Genomic DNA, 19,255 nt, shown 5'->3' with positions numbered 1-19,255 from the left:
TCCTTTGTAAATAAAGTTCCTTTTCTTGGTGTAGTTGTGGACAAAACTATGAAATGGATCCCTCACATTGAGGGGCTAAAATTGAAATTATCCTAAGTATTATATCAATTACGGCATCTTAGGACCAGTACCTCCTAAAACATTTTAAGATGTGTGTACTTTGCCAATTTTCAGTCCCTCATTTCCTATGGTGTTATTTTTTGGGGTGACAGTAGCCATAGCACTGACATATTTTTAATTAAAAAAAAAGTTATTCGAATCATGCTACATTTACCTTACAGAGAATCCTGTCGAATCCAATTTGCAAATCTTCAAATTTTAACTTTAGCGCCTCTTTATATACTACATTTAATGGTATTTATTAAAAAGAATATACATTTTTCTGTGAAAAATGAAGTGTATCATAGGTATGATACACGATCTAGAGATAAACTGCATGTTTCACATAGGAACTCCAAAAGATGCAGTGAAGGGCCTTTTCATAAACGAGTGAAACTGTATAACCTTCTTCCTGGAAGTTTAAGGAATATAAATTCCTTGAAATTGTTCAAAATCAAGCTGAGACAATTACTTCTAAGCAAAGTGTTCTACACTGTAGATGAGTTTGCTCTTACTCTGACCAACAAGAATGTAATGTAAATTTTATGAAATATGTATTCCTTTAGTTTGTACTACGATAACTTGCCATATCTTATATGTATATTCGTTGTTTTTGTAAAACCTATTATGTAATTCTAATTGATTGAAATGTACTAAAGTGATTTCTTTTTGACAAAGCCTACGTCTATTTAATTGTATGATCAAACTGGTGAAATAAATTAGGTATTATTATTATGAATAATTTACTTAGAGACCAAAACCCAGATTGATAGTTATTCCGTGTGTGTCCTCAGTTCACTTATAAAGTGTATTCATAGTCTCATTGAAGAAGACGGTTGCCAACCAACTCTTCCCCAGACCAACAAATTTGTAGATAATGATTAAAGCTTACCCAAGGGTCCCTTTCAAGATGACCACAACAATTACATCAGGCATTATTTATGAATTCTTTCTCATGAAACAATGGCTTCACAATTTTGCATTTTAATAATGCTTATTTTTAACACATTACAGATGCGATCATATAAGCTCCCTACGTCAAAATTATAACCTTTGACATCATAACTCATGTGACATATTTCATACACTATGAGAAATTTTTGTGTCAATACTGCTCAAAACACTCACTAACCAATCATTAACACTTAATAGGCACATTCAGGAATTAACAACCAGTATTGCCACTGTAAACAGAGCAATTATTTGTGAATAGTCAACAGTAGCTGCCGTATAATTATTCTCAATTTTATCATACACTTTATTTTATTGTTTAGGTACGGATTTTGAATTATGACTGCTGTACTTAAAAACAGAGGTTTTTAACACATTTTTCTCATGACGGTGATCAAATTGGTCATGCAATTTCCTAGTTTTTATGTTGTACAACAATATTAATTTTTAAAAATTTTTGTAAGCATTTTATTGACTGCATGTAGAAAATTTGAAGTATGTATAAAAGTGCAAAGACTGAAAGATAGATTTTGAGTAAAGGTATTGTTTCTATAAAAATACCTATCAATCATTTAGGGTCGTATTTGTGTATTGAAATAGTATGCATGGATGCATTTCTACTTGAGGGCTATGTAATGGATAAATTCATTACATATTTAGGCTCATAGACTCTTGCCACACAATGATACAGCATATTGAAGCATTGACTGGATTAAGAATGGTATATAAATCAGTATGGTCATAATAATTCTCAACAACCAGATTTAAAATCAAACAATTGTCAATTACCAACATTTGATTTTTCAGCCAGTAGGTTTGCCAGTCATAGCCATCAACGAACAAAATGAATAGATGCAAGTAGTTAAAACAAACATTAATCCAATTTGTTCCAAACAGGTTCCAAATGGTGATATTTTTTGCCAAAAGAGCATGAAATGTGAGACTTTTTAATTGCAGGAGCTATCATTTTTTAGCTGCTTTCCATCAAATTTATTTGCCACCTGTCAGAGTCCCTGTGAGTTAGTTTATGACACGATATGTATTATTGTATTATGTGTAGTTGGTGATGATATGGATAACATAAACTGGAATGACAAGGGCCAATTGCATATGTAAGTATCACGACGAGCCCGTTGTAACAACAACAATATCAAGTGCCATTGTTATAACAACAAAGTGCATCATGTTAAAAAAATCCAGTGGAAATATTACAATGTTGCCTTGTGTTCCCATATTTGAGAGCCACCTTTAAATCATCAATGGAAGGGATTGGGTAACCCCCATTGACACTTAGCGTGAATAAGTAGCCCTTGAGGTGATGCATATCATGGATGTTGTCATTGCCCTGCAAAATATTTCTTGTCAGAGGCAGATAAAGAAAATATTTCCAAATTTCTAACAAATAGGTAAATCATATAAAAGTTATGGAAAAATTTCATTTACAAATAAATTGAGAATTAATTGCCAAATTAACCATAAACTTTGGATGACCTACTTTTAAATATTTAAGTGAAAGGCTTCATTCAATAGCATGGAAAACCGAGCCCAAACTGCAATAAGAAAATTGGCTATTTGAATTGAAATCGAAACTTGAAGCTTGTACGTGGTGGAAGGGCTCCATATTATCAATAACAGACACTTGCTTACTTTCACAATATATTTTTACCCCTTATTAATTCTTCTAATATATCGTGGAAGTAAAAATTGTCTATTATTGATAACTTGGCTATTTGAAAATTTCGCGATGAGCAGTCACAATGGCCATGATATTTTGAAAGAAATAAGAGAATTTTTCACATCTAAAAATAAAATGGCATTAAAAAATCAAAGACCAAAATTTTTTGTAAAAATGCTAACTAGCCACAAAAAATCTTTCCTTTCATCTATCATAAAAAACTTACTCCTCCTGATTGCAATCCACATGTACTATAGGCTGAATATCAGCTATCCTCAATTTGGAGACATTGGTGCTGATGTAGAAAGGGCAGCTAACCAATGGCGCCCTGGTGGAAGTGCCAAGAAAGGTTTCAACCCGCAGCTTGTAACAACCTGAGAACACATGGTTGAAGACCACTTCTCCATACTGTAAAAAAGATAATTAAAGATTTAATATCCCTGCCAAAGCTTATTAATAAAAGTTCTAAGGAAGTAAATACATAAAATTATATAATCTTAGTTTCTACAATGGGGAACTTGCATGAATTTTTTTTATTTCACAGGTGGACAGAAAATTATTTTCTGAATACAACAAAAAAAAAAACCGCATGCATATCTGAGTTTTCCTTCGCGAGATATTCAATGATAAATATAATGAATTTCAAAGCACGGGAAAAACTCCCTCACCCCCAAAGCCACTGCCGACGAAGCCTCGATGACGTCAAAGGTGTCTAAACATCACACGAAGCTATTGTTGTGATTGTTTGTAATAGTTGCCAGCAGTTGTGAGAGCTTCGTTTGTTAGACGTGTTAATTATTTTCTATTTAAAGATAAATATCCGATGATAGAGGCTCGGAAGCCCTCATATTTTGCATTATTTATAATATTAATAACCGAGTATGGGCATAAAATATAAAACTGGAGCAGTCAAACCAAAAATTTTATAATACCTAAATAACATTGTTGTAGGAGTCTGAGCCACCGCCGTTGGAAGGGGATACGTTAATTGTAAAATGATGTTATCGATGGCATATCATTCATTTAAGTATGTAAGTAGAACGATTTTGATGTTTACTAATGTCTGCATAGCTTTTATATACAATTACTTCATCCGTTTATTCGTAGGTACCAGAGAATCCGTCGTTTAGGACTGCCTGTGCTTGTATTATGAGGTGAATTCCAGTCAATGTTACTTTTGCTCGCTGATTGGAGACATCTAGGAACATTTTTGTGCCAAAATAGTGTTATTTTCGACGTGACATCTCCCGTTAAACTACTGCTAATAATCACAGTACCAGTGGTTGTAATGCACAAAGATTGACGACGTTGAAAAATATCGGCCAAGAGTTATCAGTGTTCCAGCGTGATAGAATTGTAAAAAGTGCTATTACGCTATCGATGAATGTCTAACAGTAGTGTAACAATTGTCAGTGGCGTATTAACCTCCGTTGTTCACCGTAGATATGTCATTTCACGATCAAGCTATTGAAATAGAAACTGTGTGTGAAGTTTGTTATTTCATTATTTCAACGAATAGTAGTGAGAAAAGTCACCTGTCATTTGTGTGGGCTAATTTAAGGCTTTAAATCAGTGAATCAATAGTTGTTTTCATCATAACGAGCTCTGCTATTGTAAGTTGTACATGATGAATATAAGAATATGACAGTGACTTCCAGTTTTTGATAGGAGTATTTGCCTATTTCCCACTATATTTTTATGGTATATGCTAGTATATTGTTTATGGATTTACCTATATTATTGAAATAGGTTGTAGCTTGTGTGTGTTGGCAGCAGAACCGATTCGCAATCTCACATGTGGATTGTGTACAGACTGTTTTGCTGTGAATTCGTACCGTAGGACAGATAGGACTACCTTCTCTGCTAATATGGCGTTGTCAAATTCAACAGCACAGCTTACGATCATTATCCTCCAGTATTGCAAGTTTCTTTTACATCTCGATTTGCCGCCAACATATAGCAATAATTTGTCTTAACAAATTCCATGAGGGTCGAAGCATCAATTTTTGGTGTCCTATAAAAAGGCTGGTGTCCTATCACCCCCTCCCACACGCCTTTTAGGCGGCTTGCAGGGTATTATGAAGATGTAGATGAATTTCAGGTGTACTATTCGAACAAGCGGCAACGTTATTATCCATCTTTCTGATAACTAAAACATACGAAGTGAAACGCTTGTACTTATCATCCCGATGTCGCATTATTTATATCCCAAGTAATAATTGCCGCACAATAGCAATAGGAAAACTTGCCTGAGAATAACAGAACAAAATAAAGCGACGATGAGCGGCTAAATACTCCCTAAAAACAAATTTTACAGCATGTGCTCAGCGTATTTCCCAACTCCCTACGGTTGTTTAGGCACCTATGACGTCACGCCTGGCCTCGGCAACGCTCGGGTGTCTTCGCGCAGTGGTCGGCTCAGAGAAATTTTTCTCGATTTTAAATGCAATTCTTTTATTTCTTTCGGTGTTGAATGGAGAAACTTAAGGTGTTTTTGCGAGCTAATATATCCATCTTCATAGGCGGATCCAGGGGGGGGGCACGGGGGCACGTGCCCCCCTCAGACCCTTCAAAATATGCTAGATTTTTAATACGGTCCCATTATCATTTCGTTCGTTTTGTATAACAAGGTATCCTTGTGCCCCCCCTGAAAAAATCCTGGATACGGCCTTGCTTGTGCCCCTCCCAGAAAGAAATCCTGGATCCGCCCCTGTCCATCTTATTTATTCAAAATAGTTTTTAGAGCAATCGACGACCCATGCAAGTTCCTGATGGCTTAAAAAAACTCAGGCAGAAATATTAATCCAATATACAGGTACACACGCTATATATGTATTACAATTTAGGTATCTCATCACAAGCATCTATTAAAACTGAATAAATTAATTATATACTCAGGTAACTTGCCAATTGGAAACTTTTATTGGTGATTGTTATTGATCTGATTTTTATGCCAAGGAGGCTGATTTGTATGCAATAATTAATATTTAAACATAGTTGCAATTAATAAAAATGGAGTTCTCCATTACAGTAACTCAGATTCCTTGATTTACAACATATACCAATGTTGTTTACCTAAGCCCTCTAATACACATTCAATGCAAATAATTACTAACAAGGAGACATCGCCAAAGTGATGTTCGGGATCTGGATGCGGATGTTATTTTCTAAAACTATAAAGGCAGGATAGAAAAAGTGTCACGGCTTTCTTCCACATAGGCCTGGGTTCGAGAGATATTCGAATGTAAAGATTTCGGGCAGCATGACTACCCTTGAGTAAGCACTCCCTCTCAACTACGGCCATGGCGGTGTGGTTTAGGGTGTTGGTCCCCTAACCTTTATTTGGTATCCCGGGTTTGAGTCCCAGTGTCGGCAAAATTTTTTCTCTCTTCTAATTTTTGAAATCACTGTTACATTTAATCTCCATCCGCTTTATTAAGTTACTTCGCGAATTTTTAAATTTAATATCAACTAAAATATATGAACTGGAAGTGGATCCTACAATGCCCCTTCCCCAAAAATTTGTTATTTGTTCAGTCCACACCTCCACACAGCTCTCTGTCATTGTCTGATTGTGTATTCAGTCTTCCCTCTATTTCACCACATTCAAATTCAGCAGAGGTCATAAATGAAAGTGAATGTAACTGCAGTAGCATTATGGTGTTGCGGACGTTGCATTAGTTTTGTATTACGAGGTACCCTTGTGCCCTCCCCTCCCCCAGAACAAAATCTTACGGCCTTGCTTGTGCCCCCCCTCCCCCCCAGAAAGAAATCCTGGGTCCATCCCTGCTTCCCCATATCAATGATAACTTCACCTCACATTGCACATCATATCTTTATGGATAGGTGGTTCTTCTAAAAACAAGCTTTTTATGAATATACACATCATGAGATTTCCCCACGTCTGGACCTAATTAAGCAAGTACTCAACATGATGTGGAGCTCAAAAACAGATTTTTACCTAAGTAAATCAAATCCAGCAGCAACTGATTTTCAAGAAGTCACCAAATGTAAATCATAAGAATAATTAGGAATTATTAATTATATGAAATTAACATTGAACCACTGAAAATTCAGCATCTAGGTGAATCATTACAACAGTTTTCTAATGAAAATTTCATTTACCATGGAAATGAAAGAAGAATGGAAAGATGAACAGGAACTGGGCTTAATCCTTCACCTTCTGGTATAATTATAGTGGAACTTGTTATAACTAGCTTCCACTGTACATCCATACTTATAATTTTCATAACATAAGCATGACTTCAGTCTTTGCATCAACGCAGGCCTAGTAATTTTTGAAAACCTTCAAATATGGCTTGTTGATTCCATTTTTGGCCAAGTGCCAGTACCCACTAAATCAAAAACTGACTAAATTACTTTAATAAAATTTAAATTCCAGTGGGAAAAGGAAAGGCAAAAGGCTCTAGAGTAGTAATTGTAGCAAAGAGCCTAGAAACTTGGCCATAAAATGCTTTGCAGAAATCTTTGTGAAACCTAGCTCCATTGAACAAATGGATCAAACTACTAGTTAATACTTGTTACAACTTTCACCACATATTTTTCTCCAACTATTTTACCAATTTTTTGCAGCAACAGAAAGAACTGAAGCTCATTAATTTTTACTAGTTTTCGAGACATAGCAACAAAAAAAACATTTTAATAACTTTAATTGCTTCAGAAAATTTGATGTGGATTAAGAAAAATATCACACATACCTCGGTGCAGCGTTTACCCTCACAATTTTTTTCTTCACACCTGTTTATTCTATACTCTTTGGTAGAGTGTTTTCCAGGAAAGGAATCTTTATCTTCATTGCATTCCAACTCCGCTGCATCCTCATTAACAAATAAATGAACTTTATATTCTGTATGGCCACAATTCATAGGCGGTAATGGAAATCGCACAATCACTGTACCATTTTCTACGTCAACTGTGGTATTAATAACAGGTTTGTGGTCACAAGTATAAGTACATGAACTAAGAACTTCTTCAGTGCCTGCAATGAAGGATAAATTGGCGTTATTCAGAGGATCGCCTGAGTGAAATTAATTTAAGCAGGAAAAACTAACACACACCATTCACTGATGTAAAGCACTCTTTGTTCTCGGGTGCGGGAGAAACCTGTAATAAATTAAGAATGCATGAACCAACGGAATGGAAGACAGTAATCACCACGGTATAAAAGCTATTTTTATCACAGAAACGAACATTGTAGTGAGTCTCACAGTCCTGGGTCTGAACTCCTGATAGAAGTACATAAATAAGAACTAAATATGCGCGTGTATAATACATTCTGGTCCAATACGGGAGAGTATGATCGTTCTGAATCGAGGTCCACTGGTATTTCTCAAGTAAGAAACACCCGTAATAAAAACATCTGCAAAGAAATAAATACATCGGTATAACTAAGATGTTGAAATCAATGAACAAAAGTCATATATCTACACCATTTTATAGACACATTAGTAATGTATCTTAACTCGTGACAATAATTTCATTCAGGGGGCATTCAATAAATTACAAAAGGAACTTAACACTTTCCATCTCCAGATATCCAGAAATGTCACTTGAACCGAAACTAGTTGCAACATGATGACACAACAGTAGCAATATTGAGAACAAGCAACACACAATTATAAACAACAATTCGAACATATCAATGTTTACATAAGCGCATTTAAGTAATTTCCGCATATTAACGACATGGATTTCACTTACCATAGCTTGTAAGATGAGAATATCCATCAGCCACTAAGACCACCGCTTTTCCATTGAGAAGAAAAACAAGTTTTTACCATTTGACAATTACATGGGGACCTCGAGTATGCTCAAGTACCTCCGGGTGCGTTCCGAATCACGCATCATGTGCATCGATGCGCATCAGGCCGTTCCGAATCAAGCATTGATGCGCATTGATGCGGCCCTGCATCGAGCATATTTCGAGGTTTCGGAAGCATCAACTCGCATCGGCTCGCATCAGAAATTCTTGATGCAGTTGATGCGAAGGCGAAAATGGGCGCAACCTTTAAAAATGTGACTGGTGTTTTGTGTTTGCATAGGGTGTTTACACGACTGTATTTTGCTTCTACTATCGTAGGAAAGAGTTTAAGGAGTTATAGATATTAGTTTTTGAAATAATTAGTCCATATAAAATTGAAAATGGGAAAATGTATATTCGTTGCGTTGAAGTGTGCGTGTATGTAACTTGTTTACAACCGTTATTAATTTCATTGGTGGTAAAAATGCAAAATACGATCTATAATTTCACACATTGATATGCTGGTGTGGTAGTTTTAACCGTAATGTTGCTTCTGTACACTAACTTGTGGAAATGTTCGACACTTTAACGTTATATTGTGAAAAGATAAGTTGAAAAGCTACATCAGGGAGTGTTCATAACACAGAGACTGTGGTTTATAGTATAATAGATTCTTCAAAATAACAATATAAGACTTTGTTCGTCGGAATATTACAATTGCTTACGCTTTGCATAATCTCATGGTCTATCATTTGAAGGCATATATGTTGCAAATTATTGCCATTTTGCCAAACGTTTATTAGCTATTTAATGTGCGAAATTATACATTCATTGCGAGTGAATTTCTTCGGTAGGTACTAAAATTATTTTCCCCTGCCACAGAGATTAGTTCACGTTATGGTACCACAAGTAAAGGGACATTCAGGGTAGTGATGCCGTGATAAATAACATCATCAATTACTTTATTTATACAAGGATCATGGATATGTGCTTGATTTACATGTACACTGCAGTGATGTGTGCTTGAAGAACCCCATCGAGTTGATTGAGTATTCAGTGTGTTTATATATTCAGTGCTATTATTTTATTCATAGCGTGTGATTTGGTAAGCCCGGATAAATACGTATTGCAGTACTGCAGTTAGTTTATAAATTGGCTCCAAATACTCTTTAATCGACGCATTGATGACGCGGCCAACTTACTTTCAGTGTCCTCCTAAATGCTATCCAAGTAAAGGCACACTTCTATCAATGTTATCAAAAGTAATGGGTTTCCAAAATGGTTCTCAGTTGAACTTGGGTATTCGTCTTAAGAAGCTGCATTACGTATATGATATCAAACATTGAAAAGTAAACAAAAACATTGAAAATCGGAAATCGCCATAACTATAGTGATTACCGGTTTTCAATGTTTACGTTCAACTTTAAGTCATAATTACACCATATAAAATTTTGTAAGATCAGAAGGAAATGCTAAATTCTATTTGATGAATGCCACTCTAAGTAATAATGGACAATTTCCAACTATCCAATCCACAAAATGTACCTAATTTTATTGTGATTAAGGCTTTTTTATGGACTCGGAACAGTAAAATATGTACCTATGTTGAAAAATGAGACATTGACCTACACTCCAAGAACTATTTTAACATGTTGTAGCTATTTATTTCTTAACTTTGCAACTAGGTTACAAGCACAACAACCTCCCTTCAACTAGTTGCTTCCATCAGCTACAAAATTCTATTCATTAATGCAGTTCAAATGCTTGCCATTGTTAAGCCCATTTGGAAGCACATTTGCTACCATATTTTGTTGACATGTAATCAGCAATTATTTTTTCCTTTGGCAACAGAGTTTTTAACAAAATGATGTCCAACCTCTGTTCTTTGACCTTCCATGCACCACACCAGTACCAAGTTTTTAATGCAGTTCTTTCCAATGATTTCTTTTACAATTCTGGAGAGTAAAATACCATTTTTTGCTCCAGTTGCCTAACTTACATACTCGCATTCTATTGTATACATAGCCACTGCACAGCACTGCTTTTTGTTTTCCCAAGCCACTGCTCCATTAACTAACTTGTCATGTATCCAGTACAGGACACTCAATCTATTTTGTCAATGGCAAAGTCAGCATTTTTGTATCCCTCCAGAAATGTTCCTGACTAAGAATAAGACATAAGATGATTTATAGTTCCCATCAAATATCTTAATATACTCTTTGCATATGCCCAGTATTGCATTGTAAAATCATCAATAAACCTTCTTAACTTTGACACTGCAAAGACACGATCTGGCCTTGTAAAAATCATTGCATACATAAGACAACCAATCAAAACTAGAAATGGAACATCAGGAAAAGTTTTTGGGTCACTGCAGGAGCTACATTCAAACCTGCGTCTATGAGACAAAGGTTGATTGCAGGTCAAGTTAGTAGATGACAAGGAGATTATGTGATCTGGTAGTTTTCGAGCCACTTAATTTTTTAAAGAAAACGTCTCTTCTGCTTCTCCTCCCTCGCTTCCAAACACTGACTCATTTTCTTGATTACTCTCAAAACTACTGTCTACATTAGTTGGAACTTTGTCATTACCCTCACAACTTGATTCAGGGATGGAGTCTTCATTACTTGATATTCTGATATTCCCCTCACTACCTTTGCCCTCACTGCCATTCTCTCTACTGTCAGGTTGAGGCTAGTAACTAATTATCCCTTATCCCCCTAAGAGCCTAGGTAGAACTAAAGAGTTACCAAGAGATATTTGGACTGGTTTGAGCTCCCCAAACATATTTACAAAGGATACTACATCACTTGCTTCGATGAATCTTCCCGCAATATCAGGGTCAGTCAAAAAATACCATTTTTGACTCCTCACCTTTGCCAATACTTTTTGCATTTGGCATCCAGCATCTTTCATTGCTCTTTAGCCACATAAGCATAGAAAATACATCCAAATACTTTTAGATGTCTTCGATTAAATTTTCGTTCAAACCATCTCTCCTCAGGTAATGCATTCCCTCCTGCTTTGGATGGTACTGTTTCGAGATATACAGCTTCTCAACAAGCTTCAACCCAATAATATTTTAGTGAATTGATGCCAGAGAGTTTGTACCTAGCTTTCTATTGGCTCAGCTAATCATTTCTGCTTGAAGATTATAAGATTTTGTAGTTAAATATTTTAGCACACATGCCCTTAACCTCCCCTGTTATGCCTGACCCATATATTCACCCCCATAATTTGTGTGCAGGCATTTCATATTGTTCCCTGTCTCATTCTCCATGCTTGCCTTAAAAATTGTATAGCATTGTAGGACTAAATGAGACTTCTTAATTTTAATAAAGAAAACAAAAACCTTTCTTGTGCAGACATCAGTGAAGGTGAGCATACATTGTCCTCGTCCTTTTTCTATTCCATGTTCCTATCCCTTTCTTTCCTTACCCCTGAATTTATATGCATATTTTACATAAATAACATAAATATATTTTCACCTATAATACCATCAGACCACACAATTCTGAGGGGATCAGACTTAATTTATTACATACAGCTTCCATTCTAGCGCTTATCTCGAATCATTTCTTTGCTAACTTGCCATCAACATATGCTATACAAGGCTGAAATTTATTATTAGGGGGACAATCCACACCACTGTCAACCACATTATAACCTGCATGTTACTCTGTCACAAGTCTGCTACTCTTGTGCCACAGACTTAGTAAACAGTCCTCTACTGCTTTGACAGTCAATCCTACATAACAAGTTGCATTACTTTTACTTTCTGAATAATATTTTTTCAAATCTTGACAACATATGCCATTTTCTTCAAAACTAGTGGCTAAATCACTCCTATTACTTCCAAAGATCTGGCATCAAGTAAGCTGTACCTAAATTCATTACACAAGACAGCTGTGTCTTTTTAACTAGCTTGCTTACAGACAGTACATTGGTTGATAAATTTGTAACATTTTGATCAGGAATATAGCACTTCACAGTGTGGGAACATGGGCACTTAGGGAGGAGAATGGGAGAGGCTGGAGGTGTTCGAGATGTGGGTAAGGAGAAAGTGAAGTGGACTGAGAGAAGAAAGAAGGTCAAGTGCGAGACATGTTGAGTGAGGAGAGACAGCTTCTGGATAGCATTCAAAGGAGACAGGAGATATGGATTAGGCAAGTACTGAGCTGGGAGTGGATGTTGAATTCACTATTAGGGCATAGAATGTTGGGTAAACAAAGGAGAGAATAGGATTTTTAGATAGCATGAAAAGGGTGAAGTTGTGAATTCAGGAGGGAAGTCCATGGGGGCAAGAGGGACTTTTGGAATGCTCCATGCAAACCTACCTTAATACCAAGCGGTAGAATACTTAAATAAAAATGTCTTGGAGTTTATTTTTAAGCATTATATATGCAGTATGAAAAAGTAATTGTGAAAATTTTATCGAGTATTCATTCCCGATTTTTATGAAAAAAAAATGTTTTCAAGTCGTATATCTTATCGGAAAGCCATAAATTGATGTCTAGCAGCTAAATCTACGTACTATTGATCGTAAAAATCTTATCTTCAAAACAATTTGACCCGTAAAACTCAATGATGGCTGAGATATACTATACACTACGCTTCCTTATTGACCGTTTTTCGAGTTAGCTGCACAAATTCCCGTCAATTCGCTCAGTCTATCACTATATTTTACGTAAATATGAGTTGCAAGTTACGGCTTGGAACTTTCGAACGACCGTAATGAATATAATTCAGTTTTAATATACGCATCAATAAACGTTGTTCGTCATCATGAGTACTATGCATATTAAATTTCGGCATATCAATCATTGTGTTATCGCTTAACCCGAACTATCTTCCAGCACTGCTGCCTGCGGGTATTTTGAACGGGGGAATACCTCCCGCTCATATCGCATCAAGCCGTTCCGAATCACGCATCAGCATAAGCGCATCAATGCCTTGATGCAATTTCGGAACGGCTGCATCAAGGTCATGCGTTGATGCGCATGATGCGTGATTCGGAACGCACCCTTCCGACGCTTCCTGGCGCTGTTGAGACAAATGAATTTCGAATATAATAGCGAGAGGTAAATTTAACATGATTTATCCTCATTTAACAGCATGACCAAACTCAACGCACAACAAGTAGTTACGCTGTTAAATTAATAAGGAATAATTAAAAGCACTAAATATAACATATCATATTTCGGAAATATATTGATAGATATTTTTAATAGTACTTTTGCGCAGCACCGTTTTTTTTTTAGTTAGAAACATTTCTGAAATTTAAGAATAGGAATACTTAAGCGGCCCAAATTAAAAAGTAATTAAAAAAATAATTTCATCTCTGATTTCCAAATTTGCTCAATTTTTCCCGAGATCTGATAAAATGATGATTTTTTTTTAATCCAATAAAATTCCTTTTTTCTGCTATATCCCTCTATAACAATTCTATATTGATCCATTCTTCGCACCTATTCAGGAACTCATTCTGAAAATCACTTATAGCCCGTCTCCACTCCCTCACTCTCTTATCTCTGAAAATTTTAAGGCAGAAAGCAATGGCGAGGAATTATTTTGAGCATCAGTAATATAAGGATCCATGGGTGTACCCAGCGAGGGGCAGGAGGGGGCAGCTGCCCCCCCTCATAGAAGCAAAAATCTCAAATGTCTTTAAAGAAAAAAATATTTTCTCAAGCAAATAATTTTAAAAACTAATAAAGAGCTGTTACGTTTCCTTAAAATGTTGGTTCCATTCAGCTTTTCCATGCTTAAATCTTACCTATAACTTGAAAAACCATGCCTTGCTCCCCCCCTACTTTTGATCCTGGGTACGCCCTTGTAAGGGTCTAGAGTTACTTTAATCACCTAAAAAAATCATCACTATAAAGGTTTTAGTATGTCAATTGTGACTGAAAATATTTGCTCAAGGCACATGCACATGATTGCTACAATTTTAAATGATGACACACAATCTTCCAAGGAAAATTCAATGAAAAGGAATAAATAAACATTTTACATTTTCCTAGCCAGTAATCAAAACCAAAAAACTTATTATCCACAATTTGATACTTCACTTTCTTATCAATTATTTTGAGAACCAATTTTGTAAAACTAAGTATTGTAAATTATACAAGAACACAGTAAATTAATTCGATGTATATCAGCATCAAAATCTCCAGTTTTACATGTAGTTCTCACTCCTCTTCTCCAATTTTGTAATGCCTCATCACCCTCCCTGTGGCGTTTCACCCAGTAGCATACACAGTGTTTTTATTTATCATTATTCATCCTTCGTGAATTTTCTGCTGCTGTTAAATCTGCCTTGATCAAGCTGACAACTTTTCTCCTTTGTGCCAGGTGACAACAGCATCTCAAATCAAGGTAGGAAGACATCCTCCTTGATCCAAAGAAAAATGCATTCTGGCAATATCCTTGCTAGTCAGTCCTCCTAGCAAAGCTAAAACTTCTCCAAAATCAACTGCTTTGATATATGTGGCCCATCAAATCTGCCTGATGACTGCCTTGTGTACCTCAAGAGAAAGCTTGCTATGGCTTGCAGTGATTTATGCCATTTTGTTGAGACATGGGAAAGAAAATTCAGAGCAATGTTTTCCAATGTGCGCTCATGATGCTGTCGAATGCACCTCTATTCTGTAGAGTTCATCACGAGTCATGCTCTGGGTTGAGGGAGACTCAGTGATTGGTTGTGCATTTCGACGATAAACAAAGGAGATGGTTTGCCTTGCATGAATTTTCCTCACCAACTTAAGAATAACAATACCCACTGGAAAGGAAACTCATTTTTCTGTGGAGCAATAGTGGTGGCACAACCTTTGCTGGGATACTCTTTTCCCCCTAGTACACTTATGCTATAAGGGCTCTTTCATTTAATTTTTACTATAAATGCTCCAGTAGAAACAATGTATACCTTTTCAATCTACCGTTCTTTGCCTGTTGTAGCAAGCCACACATATCAGCCTTCCACTATTTCCTTGTGGCCTCCAAGGGCATACCTAGGATCAAAATTAGGGGGGGGGGGGGGGCAAGCCATGGTTGCTCAAGTTATACATAAGATTTAAGCATGGAAAATCTGAATGAAACCAACATTTTAAGGAAACTGTAACTGCTCTTTATTAGTTTTTAAAATTGTTTGCTTGGAAAAATATTATTTTCCTTAAAGAAATTTGCAATTTTTGCTTCTAGGGGGGCCAGCTGCCCCCTCCTGCCCCTCTCTGGGTATGCCCATGGTGGCCTCCACAGTGAATACTCTCTGGGTAGCATTTTAGGGGGAGAAAAGAGCTATTATATATTTAGATTCACAAACATCATAGTTTTTTCATACATCTGCAGCATAAAAGACGAAATTCTGATCAATGATTAGAATGGACCAGGGGTGGATCCAGGATTTCTTTCTGGGGGGGGGGGCACAAGCAAGGCCATATCCAGGATTTTGTTCTGGGGGGGGGGGTACAAGGATATCTCGTAATACAAAACGAACACAATGATAATGGTGATGATAATGGCCGTATTAAAAATCTTGCACATTTTTGAGGGTCTGGGGGGGGCACGTGCCCCTGTGACCCCCCCTGGATCTGCCTATGCACTGGACAGCATGAAAATCGGCCCTGACTCCATTCCTGCTGACTCATATGTAAAATGACCTCCTAAATCTGAATATGAACTCTGTTTTTCCCCATCACCCACCATTTTCGGGGGGGCTCCCCCCCTCCTATATTTATAACTTTTTGGTCATTTGGAGGAATTAAAAGGATTATTTTAGCATTTAAATTTTTTCTAGGGGTTTTGAAGGGAACAAAATCCTAAAAAAATAATATTTATGGTAAAGAGGTAGATTTGGGGGGAATTAGCCTCCGTAAATTCTGAACAAACGCATTAAAAATGATTAATTTTGCATTTTTTTCACAAATTTTCACGTACGTAAAAAAATTTCCAGCTTTCATTTCACATCATCCTCCCCCGAGTGATAAAAATATATAACAACTAGAAACATCAGTAATAATAAAAATATTTTGCTGCATAGCATAGCAACGATAATTAAAATACGTAGCAATAGCTCAGAAGATCCACTTTACTACGCTGGCCTCTCCCGCCTGTCCCGCTCAGGCTTGGAAGGCAATTCTCTTGCTTTCGCAGCTAAAAAAGGAAAAGTAATACTTTCTAATTATATGAATAATATAAGAATGAGATTTTTATACTCTCATTGGAGTTAAAAGTATTCTCCTTAATCATGGAGTTCCACAAAGTATCAGCCTCTCAAATCAATTATGTATATTGAAGTTGTCGTCTTCTTCCCTCGGTATACATCTATAGTGATCCCAGAGTCAACTCTTTCGGTGTTCTGGACAAGGATCCTTTTTTCAAAGCAGTGTAAATTGTGCAAAACAGTAAAAGTTGTTTTACTCCGGCCTTTTCCAAGAGAATGTCAGTGTGTGGGTTTGAGTTGTGATTATTACCGTGATTTAATGTGTACTTATGTTACGGGTGTGTAAAAATCATCCTCAATGCTTCAGCTATGTTTGCGGTGAATTGACTTAAACATCACAGCAATAACCTCTTTCTTTAATTCTTAAAACTGCATATAAATTGGTATTCAGGGCTGGGATTAAGCTCTAAGTGTTTGCTGTTCCACTTGTTACAGTAATTTGATGAAATACTTGGTCAAACTACTATTGCTGCTTCTGAACTGCTTCCTTTGTGAATACAACAGCCGCGCCCGAGAAAAACATTGCATCTTACGGAACTGACCTCTGCAAGAAAGCTTTACTCATGGTTATAAAAATTTCGCTCATGTTTCCCTGGTTCCAACTGAAAATATTCTATTGCCACCATTGCACATCAAACTAGGACAGATGAAATACTTTGTGAAAGCAATCGACAAGACAGGAGCTGAATTTCAATTTTTAACTTAAAGTCTTCGTTTTAGTGAGGCTAAAACCAAGGAAGAAATTCGTGGGCCCCCAGAATAGGAAACTTTTCCAAGATTTGACGTTTATGAAACACCTGAATCATAAAGAAAATTGAGCTTGCCTTGGATTCTGAAACGTGTGTTAGAACTTTTTGGGTGACAAAGAAGTGATGATTATGCTGCCCATGTCAAGGAATCGCTGTCAGTGTATTAGGCCATGGGGTGTAACATATCACTAAAAATGCATTTCCTTCATTCACACCTGGACCTTTTGGGACATTGGGAATGGTTCCATAAAGATATCACCGAAGGAGAGGAGATTTTCAGAGAAGTTGAATGCAGGCATATTGGTATGTATATTAGGCCTACTACTGGCTTTTTTATGAGAAACTTCTACCTCAGTGTATAAAGGGAAATCAAATACCAAATTAATATTGTTATTCATCGTTCTTCAAATTTGTTATTTTTCTCTTTGTTGATGCGTGTGTGGTATTGAGGGCACCAGCGTGGTAGCGTACCTTCTGAACTGTTGGCACAAATTTTTATTATTTTTTGTATGCCGTGTTCTTAAATATTTGTATTATTTCTAATATGAGTTGTTGATATATTTTTCCATCATTTTGAGATATTTCGGGTAGGGGAAGATGAAATGGGAGCTGAAAAATGAAGAAAATAAGTGAAAAAATTGCGAAAAAGGAAAGGTTGATAATTTTTAATGCGTTTAAAAAATCATTAACGGGAACTAATCCCCCCAAATCTACATCCTTACCATTAATTATCATATTTGAGAACCTTTCACCTCTCAAAAAATAATAAGAAATATAAATGCTAACATAATCCTTTTCATTCCTCCAAATTATTGCAAAAGTGATGAAAATTAGAGGGGGGACTTCCACCCAAAAATGGTGGGTGATGGAGGAAACGGATGTCATATTCAGATTCAGAAGGTCATTTTACATAAGAATCTGCAGGAATGGTACCAGGGCTCAAGAAAAAATAATTTTTGCCGTCCAGTGTTATAAGTACATAGATGAAAAATTGGAACACAAAAAATGGAAAACACCACCATGGATCACTCTGTAAACATTCCCCTACGAAAAGTTGTATAAACCTGTATAAATTTTTTTCATAGGGTTTAAGACATCAGAATTGTCATTCTTCCCTCAGACTTTGTTTTCAACAATCCCTTCCTGCTCCGTATTTGCTCCATCCAAACCATTATGTCTCCTTTGTATTGTGGCATCCCACCCCCGACTCGCCCGGATACCACAATAGAACCGGGGGGAGACGTCGCACAAAAATAAAAAAAATACAAATCCGCGAAGATCCCTCCCGCATGGGACCTACGGGACAAAACAATGCCACTCACTTCTCGTAATTCACATAAAAATAAAAAAATATTCCCCTTCTGTGAAGATGATTGCGGGTGGGGGGTTCCCGATTCAAACTGATGGGTGACGTTCGGGCACTGATGCACTCGTCCAACACGCATTTACGGGAAGGAAATCAGACGGGGCGAAAGGAAGGACGAAGGATATTTTCAATGGGGTGACCCGTGGAGGAATCAGAACAAAAACACTCTCTCAAACACTTTCAATTAAACAAAATATAATTCACACAAATAAGGTTGCATATGACAAAAAAGCAAAAGGAACCCTCTTATACGCTAATGAAATATGAATTGGTGAAAGCCACTTATGAAACATCGATGATAAAAAATAAAAAAAACAATATAACTTGGTTTCTGGATGAAAATCAATATAGAAAATGATGATAACAAAGTAAAGTTCGGTGGTGAACACGTAAATATGATACAAATTCAATGATTTCTTGACTGGGGAGGTAA

The 19,255-nt window shown here is 36.5% G+C and overlaps 1 protein-coding gene across 2 annotated transcripts in view; it reads right to left on the bottom strand.

Moving 5' to 3' along the window:
* Positions 1-8,561, bottom strand: part of LOC124157746 — a 52,542-nt gene extending 43,981 nt beyond the window's left edge. For both annotated transcript variants that reach the window (XM_046532744.1, XM_046532743.1), the window contains exons 1-5: positions 8,447-8,561; positions 7,937-8,105; positions 7,804-7,849; positions 7,444-7,724; positions 2,952-3,133 (exon numbers count right to left, since the gene is read on the bottom strand). In XM_046532744.1, the coding sequence (XP_046388700.1) occupies positions 2,952-3,133; positions 7,444-7,724; positions 7,804-7,849; positions 7,937-8,020 (593 nt within the window). In that variant the 5' untranslated portion in view covers positions 8,021-8,105; positions 8,447-8,561. The remainder of the gene's footprint in view (positions 1-2,951; positions 3,134-7,443; positions 7,725-7,803; positions 7,850-7,936; positions 8,106-8,446) is intronic.
* Between the last annotated feature and the right edge of the window lie 10,694 nt (positions 8,562-19,255).

This window comes from Ischnura elegans, chromosome 4, assembly GCF_921293095.1.
Source record: "Ischnura elegans chromosome 4, ioIscEleg1.1, whole genome shotgun sequence".
Taxonomy (NCBI): Eukaryota; Metazoa; Arthropoda; class Insecta; order Odonata; family Coenagrionidae; genus Ischnura; species Ischnura elegans.
The sequence above is the reverse complement of the archived record's forward strand: the minus strand, read 5'-3'. Positions and strand labels throughout refer to the sequence as shown.